The sequence below is a fragment of the Stegodyphus dumicola genome, chromosome 11, assembly GCF_044657685.1.
Source record: "Stegodyphus dumicola isolate Sdum_Otavi_A_Nest chromosome 11, ASM4465768v1".
Classification (NCBI taxonomy): domain Eukaryota; kingdom Metazoa; phylum Arthropoda; class Arachnida; order Araneae; family Eresidae; genus Stegodyphus; species Stegodyphus dumicola.
This window is the reverse complement of record NC_140778.1, coordinates 69842490-69869971: the sequence shown is the minus strand read 5'-3', so window position 1 is coordinate 69869971 and position 27482 is coordinate 69842490. Positions and strand designations below refer to the sequence as shown.

Here is a 27482-nt window from a genome sequence, read left to right as displayed (position 1 = left end):
TTACATAATGTGCATTTATATAATTTTTTAATGATGAACACTCAAGGGCAGTAAATGCACTATCTGATTGTGAAAATAATAAATTTTTATTATTGTTGAACTGACGACTATATAAACTGCATTTAAATTGGAAAACTTTATTTTTACTTGCTTTGAGTAATGTTGTTTGTTGTGATATATGCAATTTCATGCAGTGACATTTTAGATTGTTACTTGAGAAACATTTTTTTGGAATCAGGGCAGCTAAAACTTTTTTGACGTTATACTGGATTTTGAAGCAAAAGTATATGAAATCGAATTACCATTGACGACTTTATAAAATGCATGATCTGAATTGGAATTAAATATTTAAGCAGTAGAAATATGCTTTTTATTGGAATGTATGTTCTTCAAATGATGCTATAAATTGCTGGCATTTGAAAAACACTTTTTGCAAATAGAACAGTTGTAAGATTTTGAAATTACAGTTTTCTGAAAGATGTTACCAATCGTAATCAACGCGGAAATGTGAATTTCAGATCTATTGTCTTGAATGATCATTGATATCACCACCCAGCTCATTTAAATTGGTGCTATATATTCTAATATTCTGAAGCAGAATCCTCACAATATTCCTAAGTATTTGGCCGTGAGAAGGGTCTTTTATTGAGAGATTCTTCAGTTCATTATAAATATGTGAAAGCAAAATTCACATACTAACGAAGCATAAAACGCACGAAGTCAAATGCAAAATGTAAACAGACACATTTTTGACGTATCTGTTAACGTCACATGATGCGCAAACTGAGATGCGCGTAAGACGGGAGGATCAGATTCATGATCCCAAAAGTTGCCTTCTCTCCGTAGACGCTTGTCTAGTTTGCTCTTTATTATGGATCAACATCACAGTATCTATGCAATTAACATTACTACATAATTATACCTGTTTCAATGCATATATATATATATATATATGTTTAAGATTTAGACTATTTTTTAACAGATTTAAAGATTAAATAACAAAACATAGAGAAAATGTTAATAAATGCCAAAACAAGAAGTTTTTTTTTATACAACAGCTAAACAAAAGCCTGACTACATTCTACACTGAAACTATGAAATACTCTCCCCCCTTATTTTAACACTTTTCAGCAATTTACAGTATGTTAAAATAAACTGCCGCATATTCTTATAAGATCAGTATATGAGAATCCATGTCCAGAAGTCATAACTTCATTTTTCTGAAATTCAACTGCATCTGAGAATATATATATTTAAAATGGGATTAATTGTTAATTTGGAATAAAAAATATATATAATACTGTCCTTATTTAGTTATGTACTACTTATATGTGCTATTGCATTGTGTCTGGTAAACTTTTCTCAAGAAACGTTTGAGTAAACATTCAGTTGCAAAACTGTTAACCAGAGTTGTTTCTTAGGAACAGGCAGCAAAATCGGTTTGGTGTTAAACAAGTTTACATAAATCCCAGGCCATGAAGTTTCCGTTGTTTAGCTAGATAAGAAAAGGCAAAACTGGTCAGTGACCACAAGGCATTCTTTTTCTTACTCATTTATAAAACTACTGTGCTTATCACAAGAAAGGAAAATTTTTCAAGAAAGTAAAATCTGTTTCTTTATTTAGAAATAACCTAATATGCACCTACATATAAAATCTGCATATATCGTTAACTTTCTGAGCTAAGCTATCATAAAAATGTAATACTTTTTTTTTTAATCCTTGACATATATACATATACACAACAAGACTATGTGCAAAAACTCTATATAACAATAAAATTTAACATACTTATAATTATTAGTTATAATCATTAATTTTTTTCATTAGGATTTTAGATAATAATTAGTCAAGATTCACAAAACCACAGTTTATTTATTTCTTATATTGAAAATTCTGCATATTTTAATCTGAAAGGTCAAAAATCACACCTCTTCTGCTTACAATACGTTTAGGAGCAGTTTTACGACGCTTAGCTTCTTGGTCATCAGAATCATCATCAGATATGTCCACACAATCATTAGTTCCATTATGAAAATAACTACTTAGGTCAGTTTGTCGACTGGCATTTCTACTTGAAGCTGTAGTTCTTCTACGCTTTCCACCATTTTCTTGTACATCTGCTTTTGGTGCAGCTGTACGGGTGTTTCTTCTGGTTGAAGTATTTGCTCTCGTAGAAGTGCTAGCTCCCCTGCCACCTCGGCTCCCACGCCCTCTACCTCGACCTCTAGTCTTAGCAACTGGAATTTCAACAGTTTCATCATTCATAAGGTCATCATCAATATCACTTGAATTATGCTGAGTCCTACTACCTGTTGATTTTATTACAGACTGAAACTCTGATGACTCTTTTTCAGAGTTCTTCCGCCTTTCTTCTCTAAATTTCAGAAGTTCTTCATCTATCACAGAACTGTCTTCAACATTTTGTTTTAAGTAAGTTTCAGTTTTCTTAGCCTGATGTTCCACAAGAGAAACTATTGCTTCCTTAACTTCTTTCTCTACATATTCTTGCACAGCAAAACTCACACCAACTTCTGAAAGAACTAAAAGTCGCTTATTTTCATCTGTCTGTTCAAAATACTTTTTCACTAAATCTTCAACTCTTTTCTTATCAAATCCTTCTTGTTTCAAAATTGTTTTCAGCATATCAGAGTCTATTTCTGCAGCTTTTGCTCGTTCAGCTTTTTTTCTGCTAAACAATATAATGTCTTTACTATTGGCTACTTTGGAAACATAACTATGACCAAAGCGCTGCACGCTAAAGGTATCAAAATTAGACGGATAAAATACACGTAAACGTATAAGAGGTTGAGTTGGCTGTTTAGAATTTCCTGCAATAAAATAAACAAAATGAAATATTTTATACAACACTAATAAATTATGAAAACGCATTTGACTTGCATAGGTTTGAAAAATGCATTTAATTTACACACTTTACATCATTTTGTTGCTCATTAAAAGTTAAAAGTTATAGACTTATAATTTTTAAACACCAACAAAATGAAGTTACTGTATAGCTTAATCTAATAAGAACTTAATCTAATTTTTGATTTCATAAGAACTTAATCTAATTTTTGACAAATAACAGAATAAATAAAGCAATAAACATAACAGCATTACAAATTACTTATTTCTGTGAAATAATAATTTTTATTTTAAGTACATAAATTTTAACCAATTCTTTATTTAAAATAAAAATTAATTGAGAATTAATTTTGATACCTAAATAAAACTAATTATTCACACTTATGGCCTAGAAAATAGTGGCCAAGAAATATAATGACCTGAAAGATGAAGTATATATCTTAATATTAAAATTATGAATAAATAGTCATAGTGTTTGCAGGTTAAATGGACTGTTACGTCTGCCATACTGGCCATAGCTTTCTTTCCTCTTTTTGTAACACAGCTGCAATAATTGCAAAACCTTAAAGTCTTATCTCCAATGCAGAGCTTTGTATCTCACAGGGTTATTTTTCTTCTTCATTATAGGTCATTTGAAAATTTTAAGATAATGCTAATATCTCTTTCTTCAAATTTTTAAGAAAAAAAAATTTTTTTAGTAACCTGTATGTTCCTCTTCAGCTTTTTGGAGAAACTGGTCTACTAGTTCTCTGCAATAATCCATCACTTTTTCACAGCTATCAGGTTCATTTAAATTCAAGCTGATATCTTCTAAGTCAACATCTTTGATATAGAATTGACGGACTGTTTGTAGTGGAATTTTAGTAATTTGAAATTCTTTGCCTCGAACCTATCAGAAAGAAATGCATTTTAAATAATACTTGAATATGAAATAACAAAATTAAGGATTTTAATATGATCAAATGGCATAATAAGTAGTACCAATTAATTGAAAATTAATAAATAATTACACTGATACATTAAATAATCTATTACAGCAAAAAAATTATGTAGTGTGAGACCAGATAATGTGCGAGAAGACTGGAGATATCAGACTATAAAATAAAATTTTTTAATTTTAATAATGATAAAAAGAAAGAATAATGATTAAAAATTAACTCAAAACAAGTACACAGAACAATTTTTTAAGCTTTTTATACAAAAAAGAATATTAAATATACAGCAATGCCTCACATAATCTGATATGGAAATTTCAAAACAAGCTAAAGCTTTACTGAGTAAAATATAAACAAATTCTAAAAAAATGAGTATGCAAATTACTTTTTTAATAAGCAAATTTTCAGTTTCTCCCTCTTTAAAAATTAAATGGCGCATGCAATTCAGATGAAGTTCAAAACGAAATAAAATACTTTACACTGATAAACTGGAATCACATTTTAACATAAATAAAAATGTAGAGGAGCTTTCGCGAATGGCCCATCTGTTTCATCAACCCAAAGTATTTTAACTAATTTTTCATATCAACTCTCTTTTTGTACAATATTACTTTTATGTTGTTTTAAAGCCATATGATGCAATATGTATTTTAATATTTTGCTGCACTTATTCATAAGCTGTGAAAGCTACAATAAGAGAAAAAGAAACCTACTTTAATGGAATTTTGGAAAAGCTACAACATCAGAAACATTGCCAAAAATATAGGAAAAGCATGGCATAAATTAGTGTCAAACAAAACGAGGGCAGAACGGAAACATATCACAAGTTTTGCAAATGTTTTCAGTGTATCTGAAACTCATTTTGCTAAAGTGACGGACAATATAGTAGAAATTGGAAAACGACTTGGTTACAACGAGTTAAAATCCAACAACGTGAACAAGAGCATCAAATCAAATACTAAGATGACAATGAAATACTTATTAATATAGATGAATGATGGGAGAATAATAGTTACTAATAAAAATTGATTACATGAAAATGTCTAAACAACTATACAAATTTAATAGAATGGTTAAAACCTTGTCAGAGCATTTTATAAAAGTGGATTCCAATATTAAACATAGCCTTACAGTGATAAACTATGCAATTCACTGCTCCATTGAATGTTTGGAAAAAAAAAAAAAAAAAAGATGAAACACATGCACATATTAAGAATGCAATTTTTAGAGAATAAAAAATGAATCATGAAAAACATGTATTTTTAAAAAATTATTTGCAACAAAGACATTTGAATTTATAAATACTCCCTCTGCCCCATAGTAACAGTAGCAGTTGATCAATTTAATTTATCCCATAATAAAAGTAACAAAAGAAAATAAATATAGACACATTTCTTATTAAAAAATTAGCTTAAATTAAGCAATTAATTAAAAACACAGAGTATCCATAATTTGATCACGGGATAACAAAATTAAATTCAAAAATAATTTTACGAAGTAACAGGAAATAACTTATATCAATATAATCTCTTCAGACCAAGAAATTTCATTTGCTCTAATTTAAAAAGAGCTTGTTTATTTGCAGACAGAATCATGTTATGTATTGAAAAAGCAATCTATTTTCCATGCTTATGGGAAATGAAATCTCCAAAAGCAATTCAAGGTAATTCCAACATTGATTTAATAAACCTTCCCTAAAAATTAATTAAAAGAGAGTAAAAACAGTTTCAGGAGACTGGACATACTTTGCACAAAGGAAGTGCAGGTAGGCCAAGTATTCAGTGATAGAAATGTTTCTGGTATTCGAGACGTGTTTGCATATAGTCTATTTGCCATGCCAGCCTGCAAACAGAAATTTCAGATCAACTGCTCATAAAATTGCTCATGAACGGTTGAAACTGACTACATAAAAATTGCAGATTTGTCAATAAATCAAATCTAATGATCAAGTCATTCATAAGGAATTTTCTGAAGAGATTCTTGACCATATCATTAATGATAGTAAATTTCTTAATTAAAATCATATTCAGTGACAAAGCAACATTTCATGTTTTAGAAAAGGTCAACTTAAATGCAGTATTTAGGTGTCAGAAAAACTCGGAATTTTGTGAGCGAAATTGAGCAAGATAGCCCTGAAGTTAACGTTTGATGCACACTAACACATAAAAAGTAACTGGTTCCTTCTTTTCTCAGAGTCATAAACTAATTTAGATGATTACTTCAACATGTTGAGATTGTTTTCGTTACAATTAAAAGAAATGCAGCCAAGCATGTTTTCCCAACAGGATGAGGCCCACTGTTATTAGGCTATACATGTATGCATTCCTTGATAAAACATGCCAAGATTGTTGGATTGTTAGAGCTTGACAATTTCATAACCACTTTATTCTTAGGACATCACACCATTCGACTTCTTTTTCTGTTGATACCTGAAGAATTAACTTTATGCTGCAGAGATTCACAGTATGAAAGTACTAAAAAATCAAATCATCACAGAAACAGCTACTGCGACTCCACAAATGTTTAATAACATCTGGGTGGAATTCAAAAACAGACTTTATATTCTCCGAGTAACAAATGGTGCTCATGTAAAAATGTATTAATATAAAATTATTTGAAGCGTTAAAATTCAGTCAGTCTTATTTCCCTATCTATATTCTGTATTATTTAAACATATCTTCATCCCGTAAATAAAATATGAACACCCTGTATTATTCCTAATTTTTATTTTAAATGTTAAGTAGTTTGTGGATTTTTCAATAATTTCGCCACTGCATTTTACATTTATAGGCAGGATGCCTCTGAAACTTTGTTTTCTCTACATGGATGAGCTTAATTATTGGAGTTGTCATCCTTCATTGTTTCTAGCAAAACTTGTTGAAGTGACATCAATTTATTTGTTGAAGTCCCAATATTTTGGGAGATATCAAAGACTATTCACTATATAGGACATTCTATAGTGCATCTTCTAAGAAGAATATGTCTATGCTTTTCAAGTTTTGTTTCATAATCTTTGCATTTACATCCACAGTTTTTTTTTTTTTTTTTTCAAAGCATCAACATTAGCATAAAATTCATCTTGACAATTATTTTTGGAACCATGTTTCCAAATTCTTGATATGGCCATTCTATTGCATTAAATTATTTTGCAGCTAATGTACTTGCATTTTTCAGCAACTTTTCATTTTTCTTTTGATGCTCCAAAAACTGGATGACTGCAACTTGATCTTTGCCTGAAAACTCTCTCTCTTTTTTTTTTTTTTTTTCCCCCCATCTTACTTTTACAATGGATTGATATTCAACTGAAGTAAAACAAATGAATTCGATCAGCAGATGAAATTAGAAAAATAGTTATAATGCTTAATAATTATGTTGACCTAAAAATTGAAAGACGTGTCAAACAAATGTCATGAAACATTGATCGGAATTGCAATTTTGCACTACAACATAACTTACAGCTGTATTTGCCAATAATTCTTGTTTAAATATTCACTTGCTGCTATTATTGTGATACACAGGAAATATGTTTTACTTATGGAAAAATAGACTACACCTTTTTAGAACCAATTTTAATTTTTTACAGGTATTTAGCTCTTTATTAGTCAAGATTCAGAAGTCTAGGATACAGGCAAACCTGATTGCTCAGACTATGTGAGGTATTTTAGCAGTTTAATTTTATACAAAAATGAACTGGGGATAAAAATCACACAAAAAATGAATTTTTTACTTTCTTCAAACATCAATTTACAAAAGTTTGCATTAAAATTTTAGAATATTTTAATTTGACTCCTTCTCCCCCCAAATTATAGTTATTATTTACACATCAGTCACAAAATTTTGATATTCTAAAGTCATTTTTTTCACTAATAATACCCACAGGAAAATCATGACTTTATTCACAACCTGCCAATTCTATCTGAAGTAAAAATACTATTTTTAATTCCAACCATAACAGAATTTAAAAATTCAGATACTTATCATAATTAAGTTTGATGCAGTCGTAATCAAACGCAAATATTGGTATAAAAATGCAACTGCAAATAATGGCGGCAACCCTAATGATATAATTAAGACCCATCATTGCTCAATAATATAATCATGGATCTTTGGATAAAGTCTCTCATTACGTTTAATTCTTTTCCCTGGAATAATTCAATGGGAGACACTTCATTATTTGGCAAATGCTTAATCATGAAAATTGATCTTGGTTCCTTTGCCAAAATTTTCATGAAAAACATGTCTAATCCAAACAGAGAGTCACAATATTTGGCACAGTTCACAGTGTAAGGTTGGTATTTTAGGTAGGCTTATGAATATTTTTATATAAGGACATTAGAATTCAACTTATTGCAGTCCTACTTGAATTTATAAGTTGAGTGAAAACTATTTTTAATGTCACCAAATATTATTCTCAGTGGAAAAGGAAATTTCAACAAGCTTAAAATAATTTTTAAAAAATATACTTTTATCACTTAGCCGGTTAAAACTTAATTGCAATTCTGTCAATAAAACACAAAGCAAATAATCAAGAAAATTTTGAAAAGTTTACCTCAGCTGCTCAGGAAAAATTACATAACGAAATATACTAGAAAAATTACAGAAATAAGTTTTTTACATTAGTTGTATCATTCACTAAACTGCTTAATGTTATTGTTCATCAACTGAATTATCAAAAATGTATTTTTAAACTTTTCACTTTTCAAAGCTATGAACTGCATATGCATCATTTTTTTATATAAAAACTAAAGATTATAATTTACATTAAGAGCATTTAAGACAGCTTTGTTGAATATAAAAGTATATGGATATACAGTCAAAAGTCGTTAATTCGGACACCCATAATTCGGAATGATCTATAATCCGGACCTCAAAGCTAAAAACTTTCTGTGCATGCACCGCATTGACACATGCGCATAGGCATTTATGTGTGCGCGAAAGACCTTTTACGACTGCGCATATGAGTGTGCGCAAGCGCAGAATACGTTTTCGCGTCCGCGTTTTATGTATAACGGACGGTATAAGCTAAAATTATCTAATTATCGATTTCAGTTAATGTTGATGATTGCGTTGTTCCTTAATTTTCGAATTGGATCCGACTTATTATTTTTTGCAGACTGTAAGAGCAATACTATAAAAGTAAACTTGAACTTTCGATTATGTCAAATAGAATTTCCGATTCTGGAGAAACAAAAGTATGTTTCGATGACCATCAAACAAAAAGTAGAATTGCCGCAAAAAATGGATAAAGACATGAAGAATGTGACAGAGAGGTTAGTGAAAACGAAAAAATTTCGATTGACAAGTTAGTCGGTATTCTCGGCACAGCAATTAACGGGACTTGAACAGCGGAACTTTGTAACTGAACAAGAAATTATGTCTGTTTATAGAATTAAAGAGAAAGTATTATCACATAAAACGAAGCAACTTACATTGAAAGAAATGTTTAATAAAGTAAACAAATAAATATTAAGCTTTTTTTTTTCGTAAATTTTGGTACCCTTTAGATCATAATTGTTCTTTATTTCATAAATTACGGTTTCATATTTTTAATTTTAGAATTTCTGCATGCCATCTTACAAGATTTAAACTGATGATCTATAATCCGGAATCGCCGAAGTTCCGACGAGTCCGGATTAATGACTTTCGACTGTATTTAACTTTCAATGAAGATGGGATATGCATTTAGCTTTTTGTCTCAGGTTAAGGAGCATCATGGTACAACTCTCATGTTTCAACTTCAGTTTAACATCTAAAACAAACAAAATTAACAGGGAGAAAGGAGCTAAGAGAGAGAGAGAGAGAGGAGGCAGAAGAAGTAGGATTTAACCATTACCTTCCACATGCTACTTTTTACAATTCAAGTATTCTGCTACAGAAAAGTATGTTATGACAGTACAACATTTTGCAAATGTCACACGTAATGATATTTGTTCATCATGTTACTCATCATGTTCATTTACTAATACTGCATCAACAGTATAGCATTTAGAAGTGGTTACCAGTTCCAGGATTAGCTGTAAAAAATTTTTACAGAGAATACTGCTATTGCTTAACATAGAATATATCCAATAAGAATTGATTTATAGTCCTCTATATAAGATGAAAACTGGTACTTTCAGCATGGTATGGCTGTTATTCTTTATTTCCTCATACTTATTTCTCTAAGTTATTATATAGAGAAAATGTATAATATTTCTTCCAACACCAATATTGTAATTACTGTTTTGCATATTAGTATCTATATTTTTAGGTTTAGCATGACTTAAGTTTGCATTACACATCATCTAGTTCTTCAAGTGTTTTAAAGCTGTTTCATGTGATTGTTTGTATCAGAATTTGTATATATTTCATATTTTAGACACATTCTGTAATAGTTGGACCATTCAATATATTTTCATTCATTACATTTGCAATAATTTATATGCCTAAATTACTGCAGTGTTAATGTATATTTTATTTTGTTTTAATTGTGTATTTTATAATTGAAGGTATGGATATAGTTTGATATTAACCTAGAAGTACCCATATTCTGCTATCAAGCATACCAGTACATTATTATGTGAATTTGCACTTGCATATTTTGCTCTTAAATCCTGTACATTGCAGTTAGCAGCAACTCTCTTATTTACACTTAGTTGTAGAAAGATCTGCATAATATTACATCATATACCTTTTGTTTTCTCATTGTGTACCCTTCTTCATACCCAACCTTGACAAGAATTACTGGGCAAAGCACTATGTCACTAAAGCAGGTAACCCGAAATTATAGTTCTTCTTTGTTATAATGGCCCCAAAATTTAATCGCCAATCCCTGAGATACCTCGCCACGTAATCGTATATTAGCATTATGCTGCATTTTTGCTTATGTTGCGTATTCTTATATTCATTTCTAATGAGGTTTTTGAATTTGCATTGTTTATTTAAAAACATATTCATTGCTTTTTTGGGGAAGGCGGGGGTAAATATGACATTAACAATCTTTAACTCACCAAAGAATTTAGTGAATGCATATAATTTTTTCAAGAATGAGTATGCGAACAAATGAGAAAACAAATGAGTATGCAAAAATGGCCACAAGGGAAACTTTATATTTATGATGAAATTGTTTAGAGGTGCAATGTTAAAAATTCCAAAAAGAGGATTGGCTTCTATGTTGGAAATTGGTTCAGCAGTACCAGAATATCATTCATCACTGCTATTAGATTTATGTATTCTCGAGCAGAGGAGCTGACGTCCATGAAATGGTGTAACAAACAGCTTAATATGTGTGAAAGTGCTACAGTTGACTGGAACAAATACATGCGATAAAATAATAAGGATAAGGATTCTTAAAAATATTCTTATGAAATGACATGCAAGTATTATTGTTATTGCATATTGTGTTGTTTATTTTTACTTTCACGGTCCATGGACTTGGCAAAATAACTGAGACCTTGGCACAAATATAAAATTGCCAAGTATAGTCGGGGGGCCGCTATAACGAAGAAGTACCGAAAATGTATATGGCAACCTACTTATGGGTGCGCACGCATTATGCACATGGTTTCTGCTTATTATGATTAGTGCATGGAGACTTTTCCTCTTGTAATAAATCATAATGCCATTGTGGAGTTTGCTTGCAAATGGAAAAGGTGTTGCATTTTTGCCTAGTAGTAGAGAATATTTTTGCCTAGTAAAGAGGATATGAAAAAGGTGTGCCTAGTAGCAGAGAATATAGGAATGCACATTCAGGAAGTCCATTTGTGCAATTCTCTATTTTTTTAAAAGTTAAAACAGATTAATGCTTACATGGAGGGCAGTGCCAAGTTGCTATGTGGATGCAAAGAATTCTGCAATTCAATACAATTCTTTTTAATTAAAACAGATCACTGTGCACATGAGCAGAAGTCTGAGAAGAAAGGAAGTTGACTATTATGCATGTTTCAGCGCACCACTATTTTTTAAAATGGTTAATGTTTTTCATATGTTAGGTTGATGAAAAATTAGTCGCCAATAACTGTCATAGGTTGATCACAGTACCAATAATTTAATGCCAGGATATAGCAAAACTGCAAGTATTAAGCTACAAAAACAGTTCAACATATTAAGATATTTATAAGTCATTACTATATGCAGGTTGCAATTTTTCAGAAAAACTATATGATACACAGTTGTAAGTTTTAAGCTAAATATTCATGGTAAACCTCTTAGTTTAAGGATGAATCGCAGGGTAACCCAGAAAATCATACAATTAAAATAGGTCTTTGAAACAGCAGAGTCGAACATTAAAAGAAATTGTGGTACTCTAAACTCGACAGCAGCCAAAAATGTCTGCAAATATAGTAGTGATACCAATAATAGCAACTACACACCACGAGTTGTACCAAATTAGGGAGACTAATAATTTTCAATACAATATAAGGCATTTCTATTGCCTTCTAAGCATGCCTTCGTGGTGTAACGGCCAGCACTCTCGGTACACATTCGAGAGGTCCGTGGTTCGAGTCCCAGCGAAGGGATTGCTCATTTCTTCATCTCTCCTACTTTAAAATTTAAAAAAAAAAAAAAAAAAAAAAAAAAAAAAAAAAAAACTTCTAATGTCTGTACAACAGAAATGCGTTTGTGTGAGATTCTGATTCACAGGACTTTTGACGAAGGAACAAAGATGAATTTTACAAATCAGCAATTGCCAAAAGATGAAAGTCAATAATAATTCTTTCAAGTAAAAGGAATTATTCATAGTGAAAAACTTTGTTCAAATAACCAAAGATGAAGTTATATTCTTATGCTAATGCAACACTAAAATGATGCTTCAGCTAATAATTATGTTATGAGAAGAAAGGACTGTGACCCCGAAATGAGCAGTTGAATTTATATACTAAAACTCTGTAATATTTTTTCAAATATTTATATACGATTATTTTTCCAGCAATGCTGCTTCTTGGGCATACATTTCTGAATCCGGTTCCGATAACAGAAGAGTGCTAAATATTTTGGGGGCTTTCTGATTATCCGCACTCCCACAGAAATGTTGTGAAAACGCATTCATGAGGCAAAGTAGTATGTTACCAAAATAGTTACATGGTACCATAACAATGTCAGAAAAAGTATTTACATGGCAAGCCAGTTATGTGCATAGCATATATTTGCTTTTATCAGTGTGCAATGTCAAAGTTGTACGATGCCATATTTATGCAATTATCTGACCATAAGTGCTGAGTTTGTGCAATTATCATATATCATAAGTGATTATACACATGCCTACAGAAAAGTTGTGAAAAAGCATTAGCTAGGCAAAGCAATACGTTGCCAAAATAGTTATGTGGCAACACACAGTGTGGGGAAAAGTGTTTATGTTGCAAGTCAGGTAATGCACATAGTATATGCCGGTGCGCAATGTCAAAGTTGTACAATGTCGAGTTTGTGAAATTATCTAATCTTGTTTAAGTGATTATGCACATGCCCACAGAAAAGTTGTGAAAAAGCATTTGCGAGGCAAAGCAATATGTTGCCAAAATAGTTATGTGGTAACACACAGTGTGGGGAAAAGTATTTATGTGGCAAGCTAGGTATGTGCTTAGCATATATTTATTTTGGCTGATGCAAAGAATGTCGAAGTTGTGAGATGCTTAGTTTGTGCAATTATCTGATCTTTTTTAAGTTCAAACAGATCACTATGTATTTGTAGATAATAAAAGTGTAAAAAAGAAGATTTCTCAGAAGAAGTAAGCACTTTTTTACCAATGTTTCCTGTTTATTCAATTATATTAATTGAGTGCTCTTGTATGAAATTCTTGGTGTGCTGCCATTTTGAAAATGGCTGTATCCTTTTGTGCATTAGCTTGGTGAAAATTTAGTCAGCAATGAGTTTGCAACTTTTTGTTGTGGATGCAGATAATCAGAAAGTACTATATTTTCTGCAAGGTGAATAAAAATGCTTACTATTTTATGATAACATTTTTACATTTTGCACAATGAAAATAATAAATATGATTTAAAGTGTTAAAAATGACACAGTATGTCACATTACATGAATAAATATGAAAAGCAAATAAAACATGATACATATTCACTGAAACAAAGCATACAAATATCAAAATCTACATTACCTGTAAAATGCCAACATGTTTTGGTACCGCTTCACCATGGCATAAAGATGTAGCCACCGAACTGCCAGGTTGTGTTACATAAAATGCCTGCTCGCCATTCCATTCTTGATCGATACGGCATTCATGTTCATGTCCCCATACTATGAGGTCAAGAAAATTATCTAGGAATTGTTCTGGAATGTAATTCTTTGCTCCATGCTTTGCTCGGTTTTGATGCAAAACCATTACATTGAACCATTCATCACATTTTTCTCTAGGTCTTAGCATAGATACCTTTCCATCAAGGAACATTCTATGCAAACGTTCATCTCTGATGGATCCTAGACCATACAAACATAGTTTAGTTTTACCCTTCTGCAACATTAAGGGACAAATATTAATATTTTCTAAATCTGTACATTTTCCAAAATAGTTTACTAAACCACAGGCACTTAATAAATCCAAAGAGCAAAAACACCCAGAGCCAGCTGGGTCATCATGATTTCCGTGTATAGAGAATATTGGTATAGCTATGTTAAGATTTGGATCTTCATAGTTGACCACAGGAAATGCACTATGCTTGAAGTTCTCTGACTGGTCACTTAGGAATTCAAACTGTATTGGTCGATCTCCCATGCAGTACTTCCTAAGTAGTGTTAGACAGCTATGTAAGACTTTACGTGAAGGCTTATTTTCATGGAACAAGTCACCACCAAAAAGTATAAAATCAACATTTTTTTCAACAGCAATATTCAGAATCTCCTCGAAAGTTACTAAAGAATCAGAACCTATAAAAAAGCAAAATAGTTATAACATGAAAGAAAAATGAATAGCTACTAAAAATTAATTTTAAAAATATTTCATTACAAGACAGATTTGTTTCCTATATAGATGTACACCTTGCAAAAAAAGGAGGGACAATTCTATTTCTCCCATTTTACTGGACCCATTGTCGAAATTTATCTTGCATTTTCCATGACTTGGTAAAAATATATTTACAGGTACACCTTGGCGAAAATAGGTGGTTCATGGATACCGAGTTTGTGCAATTCTTTATTTTGTCTTGTGTAGCTACACAAAGCCAAAATAACAAGACAAAGAATTTCACAAACTCGGTATCCATGTACACAACAACCTATTTTCACTTAAAAAAACATAAGAGAATTGCACAAACTTGGCACTGCATACTCCCTTGACTTTAACCATGTACATATTGACCTATTTTCACTTAAAAAAAATCAGAGAATTGCACAAACTAGCCATTGCGCACTCCCTTGAATTTGTCCATGTATACATATCGAACTATATTCACTTAAAAAGTTAAAGGAGCAGCCAACAAAAAAATATATAAACTCAATAAACTACATTTTGAATCAAGCAATGAAATAACATAAAAAAGGAAATTCACCTTTGCACTAAACAAAGGAAATATCTACTTACCTTATTTACAAATTAACATGTTTTCAGTCAAACAAAATTCCTAAAATTATCTGAACTAGAATCTGTATACTGGTGTCGGCACATAAATTCACAAAATCAGAGTAAAAAATATCCTCCGTAGTGCCATTTATCCGTCTGACCATACGCATTTCCTTCCTACAAACAGGACATTTAATAATGGCTACTAAGTAAAACTTCATTTAAACACCAGTCGAGTAATGCTCTTTTAAACTTTCTTTCCAAATCATACAGAAACTTCAAACTAATCTTACCACATTCAGCCATTTTACCATCTAAACCATAAAACAAGCAATACACTTTCTAACCAACACACACACAAGCCTTTACGAATTTACCGCAATAATGCAACCGATTACATCATAATAGGATTTTGGTACAACTCTGATGTACGCCCTAATTTCACCAAATGTGGCAATATGTGTTCTGTGCTGGTTTTTGGCGCGATTGCGTGTTGTATGGCAACCCTGTTGACGTTGAAAAATCTTTTGCTGGAGCCTGTTGTTCGCGTCATGCTCGTTGGTTCACGTCTGTGTCTGAGAAGATAGGGGGAAAAGATAAAATGGTGGAACTTGTTGAATTGAAGTTCGGCAAAAAGAAATATCAATGTGGCCATCCTGTTGATGGGCAGTGGGTATTTGGAGGTGTAAAAAGAGGGTCTCGGAGATTATTTTTAGTGGCTGTGCATGATAGAAGTAGGTATTTGTGATTATTTGTGATTTTATTTATTTGTGAACCATAGTATGAATTTTCTGGATAGTGTGTCTCGCTGTCATATAAATACGATAGTGATTACGCGGCGGCATGAACTTGGTATTTCAGCTGTTCGAAAAAGCATTAATTCATGGTAAGTGCATTTTACTTTACTCTTATTTTGTAGAATGTTATGCTCATTGTTTTCAGTATGAATTTCTGTCATTATTGCTTTTTTTCTAATTGTTTGAAATTTATTTTAGTTTATTTTGTTGATTAGTGCGTAGTGTCTAGATCGTGCAATTCGTAGATGTTTTTTAAAGTTGAAACAGAACGCTGTGTACATGGTATTCTTTGAAATTTACTGTTGTTATGTTAATTTATTAAAGTGAGGTGTGCGTAGTTCGTAGATTCGTTTGTTGCCTAGATTGCGCAATTCGTAGATTTTTTTAAGTTTAAACAGGATGCAGTGTACATGGTATTCTTTGAAATTTGTTATGTTAATTTATTAAAGCGATGTGTGCGTAGTTCGCAGATCTGTTCGTTGCCTAAATTTTGCCATTCGTAGGTGTTTTTTTAAGTTAAAACATATCGCTGTATACATGGATTCTTGTCAAATATTTTTGGTTAGAAACTTTACATTTTTGCTACCTAATTTTTTTTTTTTTTTTGTTTCGGATTTTTAGCTTAAATTGTGTGTTTAAAACATAGTTTTTGCATGTGCGAAAATCACGTTTTGGAGACATTTTAGGCTTAAAGTTCGAAATGTAGAGAAAAAATTTAGATAGTAAAATGGCAGCGTAGAGTTTCTCGCCAAAAATATTTGGCGACTTGAGGGAGCATATCAGAGTAGTTCCAGGATTTCCATAACATTCAACTACTCAGGCTACCATAAATGAAACAACTTGGCGATAAATGAAGCAACAACTTCACAATAAAACAAGGGGTACAGTTTTCTCTACTCTAACACATGACTCGAAAGTGCAACTTAGAATATATATTACACTTATCTATAGCATTGTTCTAAGTATTTTGACACAAAATCCGACTTTTCTGAAATAACATAACAATTTTTTCCCATTTTTCGATTTTAAGACTCAAATTGTGCCTAGATCTTAAATTTTGTAATTTTTGGTGAGAAATTTATGGAGAAATATAAAAATTTATATTGGCACATTTTTTTTCAGTTTTTACCAAGAAAGGCCAACTTGGCCAATGTCTTAATTTAAAGCAACCTATTTTCCTTTTCTTTTTTTTTTTCTATTGTATATGAGTGGGAAAAAGTCATTGTTCCTACTTTCAAATAATTTTAATAAGTGCCTAAATCACATTTGCGTCATTATTGCTTATAACATTTTTTTTTTTCCAATGGCAGATTGTGAACAATTACAAATGTAACCCAGTCCATTTATCTATACAAGGACAGATGTGGTGGTCTCTTTATTATGGAGGCACCTAATAGGTGGGCCACCATCGCCTTTCCTATGAAGGGACGGACAGTTACAACCATGCCTTCTCTGGGATTCGAACCCAGGCTCTTCGGCATCGCAGTCAGCTTCCCTGACCACTATACCGACTGGGTGGCTTATTGCTTATAACTAATATGCCAAACTTCAAAATGCACCATTATATAAATTCATGTACACCTTTGGAAATTTTGAATACATAACTTTAATTTTTTGCCGGTATGTTTAGAAACACTTTAAGATGATGGTACAAATTTTACAGTTTATAATTCAAATTTTTTTTGAAAAATTTAGATAAACTATTTAAAAATAAATCATACAAAATGGGTGAATTTTATTTGGAATGAACCTAAATTTCAAAATAAAAAAGGAAGAATCAAATAAGTTTAATAAAAAAAGAGATATTAATAAATATATACCAAATTCAATTAACATGGAGGAGCTAAAATTTTGAGAGCTAATTTTTTAAAAACTACTCATGTGATTTTTACAAAACATGGCATCATTTGAGTCGTAGAATTGAAATATGGAAACAAATTGTTATGTCATGTCAGAAAAAGTCCGATTTTGTGTCAAAATACCTAATGCCATATAAAAATCTAACATAATATCAATGCCAATTGGTGTCGAAATACCAATGCTATATATAAATCTAACATATATCCTATGTTGGCTTTTGAGGTATGAAAAACGGACGTTCAATTTCGACAATCAGTCCAGTAGAATAGATATAGAACTGTTCCCCCATTTTTTTTTTTTTTTTTTTTCTGTGCAAAGTGTACCTATTTTTTAGAGTGCATCTTATTAAATCTTACAGAAGTGATGAATGCACTGAAAGTAATATTGGGTCATTTGGAAAGTTCTTTGATTTTCAAATCAAAGCACGTTTTTTTCTAATTATCTTGTTACTGGACCTTGATCAACGTATATGTTTAAATAAGGTCTTTTCTGTTCATGTTTTTTAATTCTAGCCTGTATAGTGGAATAATTTTTGTTTCATTACAATGTTAAGAATGGGAAACTTCAAAGTTATTTTTCACCATATTAAGCTCTCATTTTTAAAAAGAAAAAACTACTAGTCAAACTGCTTTTGAAATTTATCCTACATATGAATGAACTGCTGTTTTTGATGACACAGTGTGAAGGTAATTTTAGAAGCCTCGAAATAGCCTGGAAGAAGGCGTCCACTCTAAACGACCACGCTCTGTAAATAAATACCTATTAAAAGAAGCTATCACTGAAGATTCACACTATACACTTTCAGACAGACTAAATATTCCCAAAAGTACAATACAAATCATATGAAGAAGACTGGGTATGTAAGTTACTATGATGTATCAGCACTTTGTACTTAAGCAGAGCAGAATATGCAGACTCGAATTTCGATATGGAATCATTCGTTAATCCCTTTTAACATCCAATGCATTGAAAAAAATAATGCTTTATACATGGTATGATTATAAAGGAATTGTGTATCAGGAGTTGTTGCAACCAAATTAGAAAACAAATTTGGAAAATACTGTTCCCAAATGGCAGTTTGAAAATCAGAAATCAAAGCAAAGCATCCAGAGCTTACCAACTGTCAAGGCACAAAATCATCATGATAATGCTTAGCCTCAGATTTTGATGAACATCAGAAATCATACTTATGTTTCATTCCCAATTTACTATATTTTGTTCTCTTAGACTTTTCCCTCTTCAGAGCACTTTAAAATTTTCTGAACAGCTGAAATTCACTTCTTTGGAGATTGTCAAACAGCATCTCAATAACTTTCACCCCTGCATAAACTCTTTTTTTTTTTTTTTTTTAGAAAATAATTTTTCCAGCTATTTAGAGATGGCAAAAATGTGATACAGCAAAATAGTGCTTAATGTGATTCAAAGAAATTTTAATAATGATGTACTATGCAATCTATTACTTTTAGTTAGTTTTTCTTTTAGATCGCAAACTAAAATTGGTGGTTGTTTTAATCATTCCTTTTTCCCACAATTTTATTGCCTGTTCACACTTAAAGATAGTGTTAATATAAGAAATAACTAATTAAGTAAACGTGATAGATCATGAATTATATGATTACTGAAATTTTATGATGTTTTCTAAAGATTCATTTCATTTATCATCATCACCATCAACATAAAAAAACAGCAGAAGCAGAACTTTCCAGATGACATAATACATTTATGAGTTATCACCTGCTTACATGAAGAGAGACTATTATGCTTAAGAACAAACATTTGACACAAAATTCATATGTCATTAATAGCATTATTTCATTTGATATACAAATTTAGTTTTCAGACAGCTGCCCTGATCAGTATAGTAGTTAGCATTGCTAGCGGTCTTATTGTTGGGCTCAAGCTTGGATCAGAAAGAAGGCTTTGATGTTTGTAAGAGTGTAGTTACTTTTTGTAATGTGCACGCAAAAAATAAATGATAAGCAATAAGTCTCCTTGAAGGGTTTGATGGTAGGGGAAGTGGGGAGACTATTGGATCCACACTTTGTGTAGAACAGGATTCATCTGTCATTGGTATGTGTCAGCACCTTATGGGTGACAGTTTAACTTTGCCTAACTGTGTCCTAATTTTGAAGGTGAACCATAGATAAAAAATTCATTTTCTATATTTAAAAAAAAATTCTATATTAATTACATTAAAAAGGGGGGACTTTATTTGGCATAGATTTTGAGGGCGATCAGATATATGTCCTCCTTCTTCAAAAGTATACAATTCTTTTTTTCTATTGAAGAAGAGAGACCTACGTTTGATTGCGCTCAAAACCATAATAATTTTACTTACAACCTAAGCCAAATTAAGACTGCCTTTTTTGCTTAATTTCAAATTTTATACTGGCCTGCTTCTCTTCCAATTTGATTAACTACATAATACAGTATTATTTTATACAGCTTTTTTAAACTTTACTTTAAAAACTTTACTATTATATTATGTTTCTAAAAATTTTAATAAGCTTGATAAAATTCATTAAAAACTATCTTACGACTAAATGGGGAATACCAAAACAAATAATATGATAAAATAAAGGAAAGAAACATTACGTTAAAAGATGCACATCTGTAAAATTTTGATTGTCTAGGAATTTTTCAAACAAAAAGATTTGTCTAGCTATAAGAACCAGATCTGACATTTTACTATTCAGTTTTTAAAGCACATTTTTAATAACCTTTAAAAGAATATTCTCCAAATTATTATGAAATAGAATCAAATATAAAATATGAATCTATGCATTTTGATTAAAAACCTTGCATACTTTGTTAATTTCTCAAAAGAACATTTTAAAATCATGCTGAGCAATTTATATTAATCTTTTGATCAAAGTATTTTAAGTACACTGATTACTTTTTAAACTTTGAATCCATAATGATTAAACATTATTTTATCCAGTAACAAATTTTCTAGACTTTTTGTGTAAATGAATCAGATCACTGCAATGTTTCTATCTACTACTATTTTAAAATTAACATATAGGCACTCTTCTGTTATCAAGACTGGATCTAGAAATGTATGTATAGGCATATGTGTTCTTGTATACATGTAATAAAATTGCTCCATTATTGTGATAAGACTGCATTATTATTGTAATAGGATGACTTGGTAGAAGTAAGTTGCAATGGATTGGAGGTGCTTCTCTGCATCAGAACTTGAAGACAACTTGATTGCGCAGTTAGAACGATGTATGGATAAACCAAAAAAACTTGAAGACATGGCCCAAGTTCCATAAATAATTTTATTTCTGGATAATGCACATTATCACTGTGGGTGCGCTATACGCCCTCTAATTTTGTCCAGATTACATCTTCTTAATTCTCTGAGCGGTGCAGGATCTTAGATATGTCATGTAGACCAGTATTTAAACAGCATTTAATAATTCAGTTAGTATAACTACTTATTTTAGTCTGTATTTTCAAAAACCTACATTCATTAAGATGATATTTACATTATTAAAGAAAGTAAAAAAGCAAAATATTTTAAATTATAAGCTAATATACGCCACGTAGCCAAACTTCTGATGACTGGATAAAGTCGGTCATACCACTCAGAGGGTTAAAGGGCGAAAATGAGAAAAGTAAACTCTGCATGGATAGCGGTAAGGCGACACAAGTGTCTGGAAGCAGAAGGGAAGACAGAAGAGAAAGAGAGCAAGAATTGCGATGCAAATAAGATTTTATACCGAATTCCATTTCAGATCACATGACAGTTTAATGTGTAGGTGTTGGATTCAGATTTCATCGGTAAGTGCACAATACACATTAAATGATGGATCTTTTTTGCTTAGTTAGAATGTTATTGCTCTGTTATTTAGAGAATGAAGACAGGAGTTTAAGGGCTATTAATTTATTACTTTAAAGGTAGATTTTATATTTTACATGCATGTATACAGTACAAAGTCTTTAATCCGGACATCTATAATCCGGAATGATCTATAATTCGGACCTAAAAGCTACAAACTTTCTGCACCTGTGCATATGCGTTTACGCATGCGCATAATACGTTTACGCATGCCCATTTAATGTATAACAGACGGTATAAGGTAGGCTAAAATTATCTAATTCAGTTAATGTTGCAGATTGTGTTGTTCCTTAATCTTCTAATTGGATCCGGCTTATTAATTTTTGCAGATTGTTAGAGCAATTTTATAAAAGTAAGCTTGAACTTTCGATTATGTCAAAAAGAGTTTCCGATTATGGAGCTGAAAAAGGATCTACAATGCGAAAGCATATTTCGATGTACCGCTTCCGATAGTGAAGAAAGTGACAAAGGGGTTATTGAAAATGAAAAAATTTTGATTGACAAGTTAGTCGGTATTATCGACACAGCAATTACGGGACTTGAACAGTGGAACTGAACAAAAAATTATGTCTGTTTATAGAATTAAAGAGAAAGTATTAGCACAAAAAATGAAGCAACTTAAACAACTTACATTGAAAGAAATGCTTAATAAAGTAAACAAATAATATTAGGTTTTTTTTTTTTTTTTTTTTGTAAATTTTGATATTGTTTAGCCAGATTTAAATTGATGATCTATAATCCCTAATCCGGTATCGCCGAATCTAAACCCCTAATCCGGAATCGCCGAAGTCCTGATCAGTCCGGATTAAAGACTTTGTACTGTATATGTAAGCACATATGTACAGTCAAAAGTCGTTAATCTGGACTCGTCGGGACTTCAGCGATTCCGGATTATAGATCATCAGTTTAAATCTCGTAAGATGGCATGCAGAAATTATAAAATTAAAAATATGAAACCGTAATTTATGAAATAAAGAACAATTATGATCTAAAGGGTATCAAAATTTACAAAAAAAAAAAAAAAAAAAAGCTTAATATTTATTTGTTTACTTTATTAAACATTTCTTTCAATGTAAGTTGCTTTGTTTTATGTGATAATACTTTCTCTTTAATTTTATAAACAGACATAATTTCTTGTTCAATTACAAAGTTCGGCTGTTCAAGTCCCATTAATTGCTGTGCCGAGAATACCGACTAACTTGTCAATCGAAATTTTTTCGTTTTCACTAACCTCTCTGTCACATTCTTCATGTCTTTATCCATTTTTTGCAGCAATTCCACTTTTTGTTTGATGAACATCGAAACATACTTTCGTTTCGTACGATCCTTTGAGAGCTCCAGAATCGGAAATTCTATTTGACATAATCGAAAGTTCAAGTTTACTTTTATAGTATTGCTCTTACAGTCTGCAAAAAATAATAAGCCGGATCCAATTCGAAAATTAAGGAACAACGCAATCATCAACATTAACTGAAATCGATAATTAGATAATTTTAGCTTATACCGTCCGTTATACATAAAACGCGGACGCGAAAACGTATTCTGCACTTGCGCACACTCATATGCGCAGTCGTAAAAGGTCTTACGCGAACGCGTAAATGCCTATGCGCATGCGCAGAAAGTTTTTAGCTTTGAGGTCCGAATTATAGATCATTCCGAATTAACGACTTTTAACTGTATATACATACATACATACACATGCACATAAGTTTCTGAATCTGGTCTCAATAACAGAATAGTACCAACATATTCTCTCCTGGAAATATAAATTGGAGATCTCTAGTTCTAAAGTTAGAAATGTGTATTATCCTATCTTTCATCTCATGTAGAAACTTAATTCAGGACTTGCATATTATCCCAACCGCCTTAGTAGAAGTTGTCAACTTTCCACAATGAGCCGAATTCTGGCAATCATAATCAGTTAAGCAACATCACCACTTTTGTATGCAATTTTTTGTACTCCAGAGTTCCAAAAGTTTTTATCAACAAATCATGATATTTTGGGTACTTTTCCATTTTGCCGGTGCAATTGATAAAGTCGTAAAAATGGTACAACCAATGCCAAACAGAATATCCTCACCGGTAACCTTTTATGCCTTATTTTCAAAACAAGTCGAAGGATTTCTTATCAGATTGATTGTTCCTTTCAATACTGGCATACAATTACATAGAATTTTTACCAGATAGTTCAGTTTTATGCTCCAAGGCCATTCACGGTAATTCAGTGAATCAGGGTGAAATCACACCGCTCACCCGAAGGCGAAAATATAGAAAAGGCAAAGTCAAGGATTAAAATTCATCAATTCTAATGAGAATGCACTAGCGAAGTAAAGCACTGCGGTTTTACATAATTTCTGAGTAAGCTATTCATACGAATTAAAATAATTCTTGAATTTAAACTTGTATTCCAAATTAAGATTTAACTTGAAATTAATGTAGGGAATTATATTTTTGTAGCGTAGTTTACGTGAGATGAGATCACTTTAGGTCACGTGATATGAAGCGGCAAATCAGGATGTTGAACCAACAAAGCATAGTAAATTCTTAAATTAATGTATTTTTACAAATTTTTTGTATTTACTTAGTTATTGTGTTTTTACAAAATTTTAAACGATATTAAAATGCTTATGCCTTCAAAATAAAAATTTCTTAACATTTGTTAATATTTTTTATGTATATACTATGTGTTGTCGGCAATAAAGTCTGCTTGGCAAGATCTGCGCTGGCGAAACGGAAAAGTACAATATTTTTTTTGTCTTCAACTCTATTTTAAAATTTTGCTAGCGGAATTTGCCAGCAACGGAAACTAAGGTAAAAGTTCATCAGGAATACAAAATTTTGCCATAAAGTAACTAAAGGGAACAATGATGGCATGAGTATGGTAGAGAGCTGGGATGTATTGTATTTTGTGCAATTCTGTGATTAAAAGAAAAAAACAACAATAATAATAAAAAAAAAAAAAACAGATTATTGGGTATATCTGAAGAACAACATTAAAAAATTAGAGAAATACTTTGCTAAAAGTTTTATTTTTTAATACACCATAAAACCTTTATTTAATAATTAAAATTTGTATTTTAAAATGTTTTCTTTTGATACATTGACAACGTTTGGCTTCTTATGATAAATAAAACTGTTTGGGAATTGGAAAAAAGAGAACTCAAAATTCACTAACTTGCATCAGATAAGTGATGTTTACCTTTTCATCCATAAAAGACTGCCAAACTGCATCAAGGTGGTTGCATTAATACACTAAGTACCTTTAATTCTATCTTCACCAACAAAAAATTTTATCTCTGAAATGCAACTCCATGGAAAAATTTAAATTTTGTCAAATAGCATTAATTATGAAAAAAAAACTTCTTTCTCACTTTTGGCAATGAGTTAAAAATAAAACATTTAAATTACATACATAATGAGAATCAAAATATTAATTCTACAAATTTTTCTTTAAAATAATATAAAAGTACCACATATACCTCTCACTGCATCACTTTCAAGGTATCCTAAATGACAATCTGTAGCCAAAAGAATTTGAAAAATATCTTCTTCTCCTAAATTTGCCATTTAGAATAACTGCAAATAAATTACTGAGTGTCACAGTTTTGCAATCTCACATAAAATACAATCAGCCCTTTCTATGATGATTATCATGGTTTTGGAAGATCTTGTTTGGTTACAGAAGCCATCATAAAGAATATTATATGTTATTAAAGATTTATATAGCAGAGTTCATTAGAGTTACGTTATAAAAATAATGAAATAAGAATGTGACATTATATTTATTAATTAATTATGAATTAACTATAAACATAAATAGTGAAAAATTAAAATAACTTGAGAACTGTATGTAATTTTTCTGAAAAGCTACAAATAAATAATATTTTAAAACAAAGGAAGGAAATCATTATATACTGTTCACACAGAGGCTTAAAAAAAAAAAAAAAAGAGAGAGAGAGGCCAAAAAAAAAAAAAAAAGTGCAGAATCACCCACTGCATGGCATGTTTTTAAGAATTGCACAGACTCAGCATCCATGTATACATCAACCTATTTTCACTTTAGAAAACATCAGAGAATTGCACAAACTCAGCATTGCGCATGCCCTCGACTTAGTCCATGTACACATTGATCTATTTTCACTTAAAAAGTTAACAGAAATTGACAAAAATTCAATTCTTCTTACTCTTGTAAAAAGCGCCAAATAAGTGGGCAATTCTGCACTTCACCCAAAAAATTTACATTCTAAATTCTACTTACTAACTTCAAAAACATTTTCTGCTTCTTAAGCTATTCCATTCAAAAAACATCTGCAATTTGAATTTATCTTTGGAGTAATCTTTCTCATTCCTAAAACTGTTTAGACATACATATCGGTGGTTTATTAATTTAAAAAAAAAAAAAAAAAAAAAAACTTTTTTATTAACCAGTAATTGCACTTTTCCCCTAACTTTCTTTTTGTCCCTTTTTACTTTTTTTAAAAATCAACTTCAATAACTATTAATTAAGTTTCTATATTGACTGTTTTTACACTCTATTTTGCAAATATCTTAATCTGAGGCTCTCAGAACAAATAATTTTAAAATTCAAAAGTAATCATTTAAACTTTATGGAATGTAAAATTTAGATGGAAGACGAAGAAATAGATACATACAACTGTCAAGTTAAAATCAGCATGACAGGCTGTACACCACATAAAGATATGAACTGTTAACTGTTGTGGTACCTTCTGAATACTAATTTGTTGTATGTTACTAGATGTACACACAAAAAAATGAGAAAATCTGTATAAATAGTTGGCAAAATAAAATTCCATGAATCATGTAAAAGTACTGAATAATAACTGTTTGTATGAAATTTATGATTCAAAAATGAGTAACAACTGTTTTCTATAAAAATTAGTTGGCTAGTATATTGAAAAGTAGATGTATAATTACGTGATTTATTTGTCCAAAGAAATATTCTTTTAGATAGCGAAATTAAATATTTTGGTAGTTGCCTTAACACATATTTGATAGTCTCAATCCAGTTAGGAAGCGATCGCCTGAGGAATTACTATAATTACTTTCTGATGCGTATTTATGCTCTCCAAAATACTTGCCACGAAAGGGTTCATGGTATTTTAATATAAAAGACAGATAATGATAAATCAATTGATAGTTATTACATATGAGTATTACGCTTCTTGAAATTCTTTACAGTGTATTAAAATGTTTAAAAATCCATTGCGAACTCGTATAAACAGAGAACAAACAAAATATAATTCTGTGAAAATTACCGGTTGCAAAATCAAAATTAAGATCCCGACCACATTAAAATTCACATAAAATTAGTTTTTGCACTAAAAGGTATAAACACCCGTTCTTTGAAAATTGTGGATAAGTTATCTCAAACTTTTCACACTATCTACAACCTTACGTCAAGTTGGATTCATAATCGGCTCGATAAATCGTCAACAATCGCGCCTTTGCCTCAACATGCTCCCAAAATAAGCGAGTTTAGTTGTCAATTCTCTTCATTTCGTTTAATTTTATTATTTATTTAGTAGAGATTTGCTATATTTAAAATTAAATTAACGGTAAGAAATTTTTCATAAATTTAATATTCATTACAAATTTGAAATTTTACAATTTTCTGAAACATTACTTTTATTTTCGGATTCAATTATTCAACGGTTAAAAAAAAGAAATAACTAA

General features: G+C 30.9%; 1 protein-coding gene across 4 annotated transcripts; it reads right to left on the bottom strand.

Moving 5' to 3' along the window:
- Positions 1-67: 67 nt before the first annotated feature.
- On the bottom strand, positions 68-27275 carry mre11 (double strand break repair nuclease mre11). Of its 4 annotated transcripts, XM_035366896.2 has the most exons (6): positions 27065-27275; positions 26047-26142; positions 25268-25364; positions 13887-14653; positions 3566-3752; positions 68-2829 (listed from the first exon to the last, which is right to left on the bottom strand). In XM_035366896.2, the coding sequence occupies exons 3-6, from the start codon at positions 25353-25355 to the stop codon at positions 1904-1906; spliced, it is 1968 nt and encodes a 655-aa protein (XP_035222787.2). In that variant the 5' UTR covers positions 25356-25364; positions 26047-26142; positions 27065-27275; the 3' UTR covers positions 68-1903. The 4 variants fall into 4 exon arrangements, with proteins under 4 accessions (XP_035222787.2, XP_035222786.2, XP_035222788.2 ...); XM_035366895.2 differs by lacking the exon at positions 26047-26142; XM_035366897.2 differs by lacking the exon at positions 26047-26142 and having other exon boundaries at positions 27205-27241.
- Positions 27276-27482: the final 207 nt, after the last annotated feature.

Coding starts and splice junctions, on each gene's coding strand:
- mre11 (XM_035366896.2), bottom strand. CDS start 25,355: ATGGCAAATTTAGGAGAAGAAGATATTTTTCAAATTCTTTTGGCTACA. Junction 3,753..13,886: donor AACATGTTGGCATTTTACAG/GTAATGTAGATT, acceptor TCTTTCTGATAG/GTTCGAGGCAAAGAATTTCA. Junction 2,830..3,565: donor AGCTGAAGAGGAACATACAG/GTTACTAAAAAA, acceptor ATTTTATTGCAG/GAAATTCTAAACAGCCAACT.